Raw genomic sequence first — 13,959 nt, 5'->3', positions numbered from 1 at the left:
AAAACCTAAGGTTCTCCAGATGGTGCTGGTCTACAGCTCTCACCATCACTGGCTATTGGCCATGTTGGCCGGTGCTGATGGACAGCTCCCACCCCTGAAGTCCATCACCTGGTGGGAAAGCCACCAGTTTCCCATCACTGATCTAGTCTATCATGCTGTTTCTAGCTATGGTTGGCCATTTGCTTTTGGAAGCTTAAAAATGGGGCATGGAATTGTCGGCCTATGTAGCCTATGCAGTTTCTGATAATGGAGAGTCTCTTTAATTATTATGCCTAACCTCCCTTGATAGACTTATCTTTGAAGAATTTAGCATACTCTTACAAGGCATCTTAAGGCCATGGCCATTACTTTTTCTTGTGGTTATGAATTCCATCAGTTAAATTACACACTGTGTGGGAGCTGTTCAGCAGCAGGGAATTATAATTTCACACACACACACACACACACACACACACGTCAAGTACTTCCTCTTGTCTTTCTTGGTCCTACTGCCAACCAGTTTCAGTGGGTGACCCCAAATTCTAGTATTGTGAAAAGGGGGGAGAAAAAAATCTTTCTTCTGCATCATTCATACCTCTATGTTTCAGATGTGATGGCTGCTCATATTTGAGTCTTGGATGTGATTCGCCTCCAGCATATGCTACAAAATACTTGGTTTGTGGCTTTCTGTAGTACCCACCCTCTCTGTCAAGGAGGGATACTAGTAATAGTTGCTGGACTCCAGCAGTCAAGGTTTGTGTTTTAGCATTTTGTCCTATCTCCCTGTGAAAACCAGCCATGCAACCTGGTATTGTTTGTCCTTAAATACTTTGCTGTGGGCTACACAGAAGCTGTGTTTCTTTCTAAGCATGCAGTACTCCTAAGAGGAATTGCATGAGGTACATTTAATCTCATAGTAACTGGCTGTGGGGAGGGGAGAGGAGGGTGAGGGAAGAGGGTTTGAATAATACATTACTTTGGCAGTCCTAGCTGAGGGGCACCAGTTCCCTTACGTAGTCTTGACATAAATCCCCAGCACCTGGGTGCCTAAACATTTGATACTAGTGGCTACCTATTCCATATATATAACATTTTGACCCTGCCCTTATGGTCGGAACATCTGGTTTTCTGCATAGGATTCAGAAACCTGCTAATCTTGCACCATATCAAATTACCAGTAAGATTCCATATTTAGCGTGAATAATTAACATAGCTGTTTAAGGAAACTTGCACCTTTTTATATAGCATCATGTGCTGTGCACTAACTAAAACCACGTTTGAATTTTAAACCCCATATTGGGCTGGAATTTATATTGCATGAAAGTTGTTTCGCCAGGGAGGGGAATGGTGGCAGGTTAAAGATATAGGTAATTGGGGGGTACAAAGATGTGTGTGGGAAGGCATTATTTATGTTTGTAAAGTAAACACATAAAAGCAGGGAAGCATGTACTAGCTCTGCTGCCCTATCACTGTTCCTATTCCCCTTTGTGAGTTGGGAGGGTGACCATTGGGGCAGGAATAAAACTGTTAGCACATTTGCAAAGCTAAGCAGGTTCCAATGTGGTTTCAAATTGGATGGGGACCATGCATTGCAGGGGATTGGACTAGATGGCCCTTGAGGTCCCTTTTGAATCTACAACAGAGGAAGGGGTGAGGAATTGGTGGACCTTCAAGAGTTGTTGGACTCCATCTCCCATCATCCCTGTTGGCCATTCTGGCTGAAGCTGATGGGAGTTGGAGTCCAACAATATCTGGAGGGTCACAGATTCTTCATCTCTGTACCAGAAGAAGCTTCAGTGGGAGCCCCATATAACATAACAGTATTCAATCCATTGAGTTACCTGGGCATTAATGACACAGATGTGATTGGACTCCCAGCTCCCATCACCCCTGGCTGGGATGGATACGAGTTGAACTTCAAAAACATCTGGAGGGCCACACATTATCTGAGCCCACTACTTACCGGTACCTGGAAAACGCCACATTGGCTACACACAGGCTCAAGGCTTTGCTTGCTTCATGATGACTGAAGCAGCACTTGCAGATTGGGTTGCAGTTGACAGCATCACAGTTTTTAATCCTGTAATTACCTTCTATGAAAATAAATGACAGGAACTGTTGTTCTCCTCCTCACTTGAATAGTTTCTAAATGCTCCACAATAACAGATCTCTGAGTTGGGAGGGGTAGAAGGCTGCCATTGAGAAAGCAAAAGAGAGAAGCAGTGCTCTTTTTGCTAGCTGCTATGGATTTTAAGAGGCTGCCATTAAAGATGTCCATATGAAAAGTTGGGAGCACAGGAGCTCCTCTGATGGGAGCTGGCATAAAGGTTTCGTCCTATAAATGATTCACTCCTTGAAAGTAGGTCAGTGCTTGGGGGAGGTGTGCAAAGAATTTCTTCTTTGCAGGCATCACTGCTTGATAACCTTACAGGGAAGGACAGGCTGGTTGAGCATCAGCTTCTTTCCTCGGAGGGTTCTGGGGTGTGGGGAGGAGCGGGAGGTTGAGTGAAGAAGAGTTTTCGGCATGAACTCATAACACTTTGTTTTCTCAGAATTAATATGTTTTGTATTGGAAGGCTTTACTATTAATGTCATCAGTGGACATGACATTTTACAGCAGGGGTGGCCAATTTCCAAGAGACTGCGATCTACTCACAGAGTTAAAAACTGGCAGTGATCTACCCCCTTTTGGGGGGTTCAGGTCGAGATGGTTGAGCTTTTTTTAGGAAGGAAAGCCATCCATGTTTTGGGGGGTTCGGGTCAAAGTTGAGCTTTTTTTAGGAATGAAAGCCCTGATTTAGGGGCTTCAGGGCAAAGATGTAGAGCTTTTCTAGGGGAGCCAAAGTTGCTGAGTTTCTTTTGGGGGAGCCAGTGATCTACCAGAGACGTCCAGTGATCTACCAGTAGATCATGATCTACCTGTTGGACATGCCTGTTTTACAGTATAAACACAGAAGAGATTCCTAGAAGGAATGAAGTAAGGGAGAGAGAAGAACATGGACAAGATAAGAATATGAAATATGAGAGAAGAGAACTACATAGGTATTTATCATGCAGTGTCAGTCACTGGGCTTTAAAGTTCAAATTCTAAGTTTGAGGTTCTTTACAAAATTATGTAAAAAAAATCCTTTCATGAGGAAAATGGCAGCCAAATGGCAAGAAGCAAGAGTCGCATGTCCACTTCTGAGGAAATTTTAAAACCTCACAGCATGAATGTCCATTTGTGTGTGTGATGATCATATGTCAGATTTCAGATGTGGATGAAGCTATTTGAGGCCTATTTTGAAAAGAATAGGTTATGGCAGAAGTAGGCAGGGTGGTGCCTCCCAGATGTTTGGAACACAGCTCTTGCCATGGACTGCTGGGAGTTGCAGTCGAACAACGTCTGCAGGACATCGTGTTGGCTGCTCCTGCATTATGGGCATGGCTATATGTATTCTACTTTTCTGTAAGCTGTCTAAATAATGCAAATTGACATATCCTATCCAGTGTGCCTCTTGCCCTTAAAGCATTGCCCACATACCTTCAGCCTATTTTTTCACAGTTATAAGGATAAAGAAACAGCCCTATCCATTCTGAAGGAAATCAGCCCTGAGTGCTCGCTGGAAGGACAGATCCTGAAGCAGAGGCTCCAATACTTTGGCCACCTCATGAGAAGAGAAGACTCCCTGGAAAAGACCCTGATGTTGGGAAAGATGGAGGGCACAAGGAGAAGGGGACGACAGAGGATGAGATGGTTGAACAGTGTTCTCAAAGCTACCAACATGAGTCTGACCAAACTGCAGGAGGCAGTGGAAGACAGGAGTCCCTGGCGTGCTCTGGTCCATAGGGTCACAAAGAGTCAGATGTGACTAAACAACTAAACAACAAAATCCAGTGTGCCTCTTGCCCTTAAAGCATTGCCCACATACCTTCAGCCTATTTTTTCGCAGTTATAAGGATAAAGAAACAGCCCTCAAAACAAAAATGGAGATTCTCAGGAAGCAGAATTTTGCACACAATTAAAATATTTGATGGTTTGGATTGCAGAATACACGCAGCCCTGGTTTATGAGTGTGTGGTTCTTGGTATCGTGAAACTGATAGGGTGGGTAGGTGGGTTTCCCATTCAAAATTAGGCCTGCCCTGAAGATGCTGGGAATGAGGTGGTAAAATGGGCTGTACCACTTCAGATGACAGGTGGAGAATAACAGTGCTGCATTTTGATTTTGCAACTTCCAGTTTCCAAATACATCTCTGACCATATTGTACTGTGAGACAAAAGTTGGGAGTACATGTTGCTATAGTGAGAGTACCACAAGCACCTCCAGGACATTTGTGTGTTTTTAATGTTGTTTTTGAAGGTTATGTAATTGCTAAGTTTTTTGGGGCCTTTGATCCAGCTCTGTTAACCTCTGCTTTAGTTCCACAGGCTTTTTCCTTTGCAGCTGCCATAGAGGATACCTTATTATTTTGGGAATTTGCCTAATAACTGTTTTAACTGTGTTTGTATTGAACTGTTGCACACTTGAACTTATCTGAGTTTTCCTAATGCTCTTCCCCTTCACCCCTCACACCACCTTGCCTGGACACTAGTTTGCACAAGTAAGACCATTAAAAATGCTTCTTATTTTATTTCTCTGCATGCTTCTAGAATTTTTGTGTTTTGCATGTGGGTAACTGCACTTTTCTCTTCTTTAATTACTTTAAAATCCCTGTTTATAATATGGCAGTGGGGAAACAATGATTATTAATCAAGGGTTGTTTTAATATATAATATTTGTGTGTGATTCATGGTGCTGTTATCTTTTCACTGGGGCTCTTGCACAGAACAGAGGAAAGCAATAAATTCGGGATTATAGGCTTTTTCAAGAAAAAGAAAAGAAGAAAAAGAAAAGCAGAGAGAGAAGTAGGGAGCCTCATTTTATTTCAGCCTGTTGATTCAGGAGAAAAGGGAAAGTACAATAGAAGTTGCATTAATTTACCTATTTTTTGCACTCTGAAGGGTAAAATGGTCACTTTGGTAGATTCTGGTGTAGGGCTGGGTGATATATCAATATAATGTCCAAAACCGGTTTGAAGTGTTTCATAATATTTGAGCTGGCAATATATTGCAAGTCACAGTGTGTGTAAGGGCTAGGCAATAATCTGGTTTTCAAAATTGTGATAACTCACCAGCTAAACATTGCAATCTACCACAATGTCTGAAATAAGGATGGAACTATACAGAGGTGAACAGGACAATGTCCTGGCAACTGCTACTACTTAGGTGTCTAAAACAGATAAATGACAATATTATCAATCATCACACACTCAGTTTCATCAACAGGCAAGCCAAAATGCGTCCCAACAGGACTTTTGGTTTTGGGCTTGGATACCAAATGGTGGTATTCAGGACAATCCAAAGTCCTGTTGGGATGCATTTTGGCTTTCCTGCTGCTGAAAGTGACCATGAGGTGATTGGTAATATAATCATTTGTCAGTTTTAGACCCTTAAGTAGTAGCAGTTGCAGGACATTGTCATTTTCGCCTCTGCGTAGTTCTTTCTTTATTTCAGATATCTTGATATATTGATATATCGCGATGTTTGCTGGTGATATATCATGATATTGAAAACCAGTTATTGCCCAGCCTTATTCTGGGGAATAAAGGTAGCTTGTGTTGAAGTGGCACAAATTATAGGAGAACCAGGCAGGTTGGTTGGCAGGGGCAGGATGTATCGGACATTGCAGGATGGAGGCATGGCTGAGAATCTGCATTGGAGTGCTGGTTCTTAGTTCCGAAGTATGTCAGATGCATGCCTCTGAGCTCTTCCCACTCCTTGCCATATAAGCAACAGCCAAGTTCCTTCCACTTCCACACCTGATATTTAGGATCAGGGTTTCCAACTCGGAAGGGATGGTTTGGCTTGAATGCCTGGTCTATTGCATTTTAAACCCACTGGATCTCGCAAGTGTTCCTTCCCTTACAAAACTCGTTCTTGACAGATCAGTTTACATATGCAGCAAAATTAGAGTCATGACCCTGGGTGGGTCTGAGGCATGTCACATAGGAAACACCTAAGCCTCAGGACAGTAATTTTTACAGTGGAATGCTATATGAGACTACTGAGAAGTAATCCCTGTTGAGTTCAATGGCATTGCCCAGCCTTCTCTTCCAATTCTTACAGTACAATGGCTCCCCTTCACTTCATTTCTCAGCTCTCCATCCTACCTGTGATAGGAATGCGTGCCATAGACAGTGTGGTAAACCCTGGCATTAAAATTACATGTGTTTGCCACCATATAATATGCAGATGACATGGCAATAAGAGAAGAAGACCAAATAGACCCCATGCAGATATAATTCTGGCTTCATCAAAATTGTGGTTTGCAGGATCCAGCCATAGGAATTCACCTTCCTCCCCTCTCCAGTGTGGATTCTTCCATACTTGTTGTCAGATTTAGAATAGAGTAGAATAGAACAAATCTTTATTGTCATTGTCCCCTTGCGGGAAACAGTGAAAATTAATCACAATTTATAATTGCCTCTCCAATGATGTCATGCTAACTAGAGTCCCCATCTTACCTGGAGATTGAAACCAAGGTTTGTTCTGGGTTTGCAAGCCGTGGTTAACACTGGTGCTGATAGAACATTGAAGTTTAACAGTTAAACCGTGGTTCAAGGTGACAAGGGAAGGGTGGGGGGAATTGTGGGGGACAGTGCAGGCTCGCCAATTGCAAACTATGCATGGTTGGCAGGAACCATCATTACACCTGTTACATCTGCACCAGATCACGGTTGTTTAAGACTTCTTCAATCAGTTTCTAACATTTTAAGTTTTAAAGATGTTAGCTATTTATATATTACTACATTTTTATCCCACCTTTCCTCTAAGGGTCTGAAAGTGGCATACATGATTCTCCCCCCCCCCTCCTTATTATCCTTGGCACAACCCTATGAGGTAGGTTAGGCTGAGAGGCAGTGACTAGCCCAAGGTCACCCTGGGAGTTTCATGAGTAGGAGCTGTGTGAGGGACTCGCTCATTTCACCCCTCACCCCTGCACACACAGCCCTGCCGACCCCTCTTATTTGTGTAGCACAGACACATTGCACAGACCTAGGCTAATATCAGAATGAATAATGAGCAAGGAAGTAGAAGAGAAGTGAAGTAGAAAAATAGCTATGTTTTCAGTCTGAGAACTGAGCAGCTTCGGACTCTAAGCCTGTTGAAAGTGTAACAGCCTGCCCTGAGTATGCAAAATCAAATCTGGAGGGGAGGGAGACCCAAACCTGATTGAAACATTGATTTTTTTCTGGCAGTCTTTCCCAACCAGCTTGATCTGTAAGCTGCCTTTATGGTGCTCTTGTCTCACTCTGTCAAGTCAAGGCTGGAAAAATCCTAAACATCTGATTTACAAGGGTATCTGACAATTACTTTTTAAATTTTATTTTGATTATGCATTTTTATAACTTAAATATATACATATACATATATCTGACAATTACAAGGGTATGTGCCATACATTCCATCCCTATGCAGGGCTGATTCCTAAATCTTTAATACTGGTGCCTTGAAATTTTGAAATCCTTTTTCTTAGTCCTGCTTTTCTATAAGATCACTGCATGTGAAATGCATTGTGGGAGATTTGTGTGCAAGGGAGTGGAATGTAGAAGGGAAGTTCTGAAGATGAAAGACACAGCCCATCCTTTCTTAGAACACTTAACATTTTATTCCTATTTTCCCCTGGGTCCGTCCGTCCGTCTGTCCGTCCCCCCGGCTCCACCCCACTCCAGCTTTGGGTATGATTTCAGCAGAAGCAAAAAACTGAGACTGTCAGATGTCTTAATCACCACATTATTGCTTTTGTTAGTACTTAAAAAGAAAACTAGGCATGATTCTGCCAAAGTTAAGCATCCCCCCCAAAAAAACCATATTGATTTCAATATGGAAAGTTTAGCACAGGCTTAAAACTGCTGTCATTGAAATCCATGCTTAAGCTTGGCAGGTGTCAAGTCTGTGTCAGCTGAATGTCGAGCTGAGAAAAATGGCTCCTTTCAAGCCTACCTCACAGCCCAGGAAGCAGATTCCAGCCTCTTCTTTGTTCCCTCTGCCAGAGACAACTCCTTGCTTGGTCACGTGGCCTCTGTTAGCTGCCTCTCTGCTTGCCGTAGGTGGGGAAACCTTGTGCAGACTCTGACTGTAGTGGCACTGAATGCTTTGCTGATGGCTGCCCTATATTGGCAGGGCAGAGCTGAGGCAATGTAGGCCATAATACCTGTGTAGATGCCCCCTAGGTAGCACAAGGATGCTGCAATCTTGTTATGTGTTTGGGCTGATGATGCCAGTAGGTTTTCTACTAAGGAAAAAGACACTTGGAACCCAGTGAAGCACCTGCTTCATTATCCCTGGATAGAGAGAGGATCATATCCACATTTTACAGTTTATGCCCATGGCTTCCCACCAAAGAATCCTGGGAACCATAGTTAAAGGGTGCTGGGAACTGTAGTTTGCTTAGGAGTAAACTACAGTTTCCAGGACTCTGTGTGGGAGGGAAGCCACGAATGGTGTGAATGTGTCCAAAGTTAGATGCCCATTAAAATTTGTGAGAGAATGTGGGTGTCCCACTGATTTCCAGTTACAGGTGGGTAGCCGTGTTGGTCTGCCATAGTCGAAACAAAATAGAAAATTCTTTCCAATAGCACCTTAGAGACCAACTGAGTTTGTTCTTGGTATGAGCTTTCGTGCACACGAAAGCTCATACCAAGAACAAACTCAGTTGGTCTCTAAGGTGCTACTGGAAAGAATTTTCTATTTTGTTTCCACTGATTTCCGTAGGACTTAAATAGACTTGTATGGAAGAAAGTGGAGAAGGAGAATCCTCAACCCATGCTCCTTTAGCATACCAAATAGCACTCTTTTCTGCTTGCTCCTCCTCCTCCAAAGAACATACATGTGAGAAGAAGAGCTTGCACTGGGCAACTTCCAACTTAGCTTCTCTAATGTGAGGACACTTCTGTGCCTGCCAACAGCAAGTGGCAACTTTCTGTGGGGTGCTTTGTTACCTCAACAAGGGGGGAGAGAGGCGACCAGCAGTTGGGGCAACCATCTAATGGGGAAGAGCACAATAACGCTAAGCTGATATACTGCAGCCATGCATACATATGTGAGAGGCTCACATTGCTGTAAAATGTGCTTTGATTGCTCTCTCCACCCCCTCCACGTTTCATCTGCATGCTCCTGAGGAGGATCTTTTCCAGTCCCCTGGGTATTCTGGGACAAGCCGTGCTCTTTGAAGTTTTTCAGATTTGCTGTCTGGAGAGAATGCAGCATGAGGAGTCTCTCTGGTTCCTAAAAAAACAAGCTGGCTTCCTCTGCCACCTGCTAGCCATTTCCATCCCCCCACCCCCACCCCATCAGTCAGGTACCTAGTGAGACTAACATTAAAAAAGGCATATTGAATCCTTGGCTGGCAGTGGGTGCCATCAGGCTTTGGGGCAGAAGTAATGGGCTGCAGATACAACAGGGCCAGGTCACCACTTCTGAAGTAGTATAAATTACCCCCCACCTAGTTCTCCCCCCCCCCCACCTGCCGCCATCCAGTACCATTAAGTGCCAAGTCTAAAATTACATAGCTGTGTCACTGCTTGTAGAGTTAGGGAAATGATTCTGGCTTCTGTGGCCAGCTTGCTAAAGTAGGGGGGGGGAACCAGTTTGAAGGACTTCTTGTTTCTCTTCACTGCGTGTCTGGCACTGAGGCACAAGGATGCTTTTGACATGTTCTCAATCGCCCAGCCTTCAGTGAACCAGAATTGGAGTATATCTTGAGCACTTTGCCAGCAAGGCAAACCAAGAAGTCTCACTTAGGTTAACCAGAGGCATGTTTTGCTCTGGGAGCAAGTTAACACACACACTCTCTCCCTCTCCCTCTCCCTGTGTGTGTGTGTGTGTGTGAGAGAGAGAGAGAGAGAGAGACACAGACACACACACACACACACACACACACACAGAGAGAGAGAGAGAGGGAGAGAACAAACTCTCCAGAGGTTAAGTACTTGCGAATCATCATTCTATCAGTTGGAAGGCCTTTGCAGCTCTCTCAGAATGTAGTGTATTTGTATTTGTGAAGAACTACTTCCTGGGATATTCTATTATCCCACACTTCTGCTTGTCCCATGCCTAGAAAGCATGGGTCTGAGCAGTTTTCCACTTGTCCCACACTTTCTAGGCACGGATCTGAGTGGTTTTGCCTTTGCGCTGCTGTTTTCCCCTGGAAAACCTGCTCTTTAGCTCAGAACAAATGAGCAATCTGCAGAAAACCTGATTTCTGTGTGTTCCAATTCAGTGCTAAACCATGAGTTTCCCCAGGGAAAAGCAGCAGGGCAAATGGAAGTGTGAATGAGCCCTAAGATGCAGAGACACAATTTCAGGCAACATGGGCGCATCTTGCAGCTCTAGACCTGTTTAAAGTTCAGTGTGAATTAAGCAGTATCATTTCCTCGCCAGTTCTTTTCAACCTCAAGCAAGCAGGTAAGAGAGAGAGTTGCAGCCAGACACCCCTGAAGTTTCTACCTCCCCTCCAGAGCCTTAGATATTTCTCCGCTTAAAAACTGGCATCTCATTTCCCCAAACTAGAGGGATGAAAGGAGACGGTTCTTCTTTTGGATCTTCTCCTCCCACCTTCTGCTTTCCATAATTGCCTTCAGATGCCTCTCTTTCAAAGTCTTGGGCCTTTGTGCTTGATCTGTTGGGGCGCCATCTAAAACTGCAGCAAAAACAACATTTTCCTGTTAATTATTGAAGGCCACCCACCCTCTTGGAAGGAGAGGCATTTAGGAAGGCTCTTGTTTGACTCTTACAGCAGGTTAAGGAGGAGGATACAGCACTTGCTTGGATGCTCTGTGCCAGCACTAACATGCCACTTACACTGCTCCATCTCATTTTTTCCCATGCGCTGTGAGCATAGTGGCTTCACCTTAACACCTCGCTGCTGTATTTCTTAACTTGGTAACCACATAGCAGTCTTGCATGGTATATGGGAATGCATAACTTCATTACTTCCCTTCTCAAGAAACCCCCTTTGCTGCGACCTTCCCAAAAGTACCACCAAAGGTACTGGAAGCAATAAAACACTGGAGTGGGGGATCAGGCTTGGCAGAGATGGGTTTTCTTGTGCTGCAAATATGTTTGAACTTTTGGTGTGTAGTGCATGTGACAACCTTCTAATACAATTTTTGTCTTTTCTTCCCCTCCTCTCCCCCATCTCTCTCCCCCTCTCCTTCTTAACTCCCCCCCTTCCTTTTTCCATCTCTGGTGGAAACACAAGGAGCTGGTAAGGAGCTGCGCCTTCCGTCTGCTTTGGTGTTTGTGCAGATAAACTTCTAGTTGCTAACCTTTTCTCTTTGCCAAATCTTGCCACTCTGGAGGGCTTGAAAAAGCAGTTTTCTGTGTGTTGCAGCAAGCTTCTTCTCGTGGCCTTAGCAAAGACATTTTGTGGCTTGTGTGACACAAAATCCAAATGGCTTCCTGCTCACCCAAGTAAAATGAACATCTGCTAATAAAGTAAATTATTGGCTGATTTGCCACTTTTTGTGGCTACTTAAATCTGCCACTGCACTCTCCCTAACGGTTGGGCTGGCTCTGGTAGAATTCTGATAACAGTTCCTCCTAGCTGCTGGTAGTATTCAGGATGTCATCTTGTATAAGCTGATGACAAATGACTAAAATGCAGAAATGCCCTTTAGATCTTATCAGTCTTTCAGAGCAAAGTTCACTTTCAGCAAAAGAGAATAAAAGCCCTGTGGGATCAGACTGAAGTCCATCTAGTTCAGCGTCTCATAGTGGCCAACAAGATGCCTCTGGAAAGCCCATAAGCAAACTAAGAGAGTAATAACCCCCCTGTCCCAGTGTTGACCCCCTGCAATTGCTATTTGACAGTCATACTGCTTTTGAACATGGAGACTCCACTTAGCTAAATATTTTCAATTTCCCCCCCCTGAATCTTGTAAATCTACCTAGGTCTAGGTTATTGGCAGTCATCACATCTCACGGCAGTCATTTCCTGCACATTTCCCAGCTTGCTTTTTGCTTTTCAGATGGGTGGCCAAAACCATGTGCGTTGTTCCAAATATCAGATGAATAATCAAGATTGTTAGCTAGTCTGATCTGGGGTGACATCACATTCTGTAATCCCCATCCCAACAATACAGAGATGAGTCAGAATGGTCAGTCCACAACAAAATTTTCATCTGTCATGTAAAACCAAAGGAAATGTTTGGGGGACATCAATGCCTTCCCTCCAGCTTGGACTGTCTAGTTGTGACTCTCTGGTGCTCCAGAGTAGGCATGGCCAACTTTGGTTATGTCTCAGGAGGGTGCTGTGTCCTCTTAGGTTGGAAGCAATCCTCAGAATGGGTAGGACTAGAATCAGTGGGCGGAAATGACAGCCATTTTCAGCTAAATATCAAGACAGAGGTTCTCAGACAGAGATGTGCAAACCACTAGTGGTCCATGGGCTCCATGCAGGTAGTCAACAAATAAAAAAGGGGGGGGGACAACTGAAAATAGCTGTACTTGGCTCTGTACCTATCAATTATGTGTGCACACACACATGCACACACGCACAAACAGATATCTAGGCTGTTTTGACCAGGGCATATGCTTTCAAACAGGCTGGCAAGACTGGCCTAGGGTTTGTGATGGTCATAAAGTGGCACTGAAGGGGGGATGTTATTAAAGCATGAGTTACATTTGTGCTTGAATTTGTAGGACAAAAGAAAATGTTTATTAAGTGGTCCGCTGAGACACCTGGCAATTTCTGAGTGGTCCATGAGGGGTCAGTGGAAGAGTTTGAGAGACACTGCATCAGGATAAATTTCCATAACTATAGAAGCTGTTTGGTAGTGCAATAGCCTGCCTTGGGAGATAGCAAGCTCTCTTCTTTTGCTGGAAGTATCTAAACAGAGGTTTGAGAACCTTCTGCCAGGGATGCTATAGTTGAGCAGAGTTGGACTAGATGACCTCCAGGGTGTCCTTGCAACTCTGCAATTGTATGGGATTGTATTTTGCCACACAAACTGGGGTGCAGGTGTCACATTTTGGTTGGCTCCATTGAGGCATTGGGACACACCATAGGGCCTTTCATGCAGAATTTAGTGGCTGCTATTGAAACAGAACTTATAGTTTCCGTAAAAAGAAATATGGGTAGGCAGCATTTGTTAAAATTCAGAGAAGGATCACTTTAGTAGGGCCCTTGCTTATGTTCTCCCAACTGTGCAGATTGCCCAACCAAAATCAGCCCCTTTCACATTTTTATGGCATTTCCATGTTCACATAGAGGAATAGCTAATTTCTTGTTCTGTCTACAACCTCATGTGCTTCATCAAATACTACTACAGAGAATTTCCCCGGTTTCAGGAGCAGCTCTTAGGGCTGTGATGGGTGAAGCCTTGAATACTGTGTTGTGGCCCTCTTCATCCATTTCTCATATTCATATTAATGCAGGTAGGCCCACAACAAAAAAGTTGCAGTATGCAGTGCTCCTGTTCAGGGTTCAAACCAAACAGCTGTGGACTTTTCCTAAAAACTATATTCCCTCCACCCCCCCTTCCCCGGTTTTCCTTGGCAGCTCCTCCAGAATGCTGTCAGCATTCTTTTGGGGCATGCTCAGGACTCACTGAACTGTTTTTCTAAAGATTTTTTGTGTGACATTAAACCATTTTTAAAAGCCCCTAAGAATGCCTTTCTCCCATTGCTGTAAACTTTGCCGCCCCCCCACCCTAAGCCTCCTACCCCCTCCCTTATATGGGAATAGTGCCATTTTGGCTACAAGAGGATGTACACTCAGAGAATGAGTTCACAATGTAGGGTATAATTTGCATAATTTATTCCGGTTGCAGAATTAGGATTTTCTGATAGCCGAAGTGGGGGGGAGGCAGATAGCACAGGATTCCTGATAGTTATTAAGACTATTCACTGCTGCCATAGGCTCCCTCACAAATCCACACCCCACCCCACCCCGTG

General features: G+C 44.0%; 1 protein-coding gene across 3 annotated transcripts in view; it reads left to right on the top strand.

The window, feature by feature from the left end:
* The window catches only part of DCTN2 (dynactin subunit 2), a 44,032-nt gene that overhangs the window by 8,675 nt on the left and 21,398 nt on the right, over positions 1–13,959 (top strand). The window contains exons 3-4 of one of the 3 annotated variants that reach the window (XM_033137601.1): positions 4,554–4,562; positions 11,264–11,269. The exons of 1 other annotated variant lie outside the window; for it this stretch is intronic. In XM_033137601.1, coding sequence (XP_032993492.1) covers positions 4,554–4,562; positions 11,264–11,269 — 15 coding nt within the window. The remainder of the gene's footprint in view (positions 1–4,553; positions 4,563–11,263; positions 11,270–13,959) is intronic. One more of the 3 variants, XM_033137607.1, reaches the window with a different exon arrangement.

Source organism: Lacerta agilis, chromosome 2 (genome assembly GCF_009819535.1).
Source record: "Lacerta agilis isolate rLacAgi1 chromosome 2, rLacAgi1.pri, whole genome shotgun sequence".
In the NCBI taxonomy this organism is placed as follows: Eukaryota; Metazoa; Chordata; class Lepidosauria; order Squamata; family Lacertidae; genus Lacerta; species Lacerta agilis.
The sequence above is the reverse complement of the archived record's forward strand: the minus strand, read 5'-3'. Positions and strand labels throughout refer to the sequence as shown.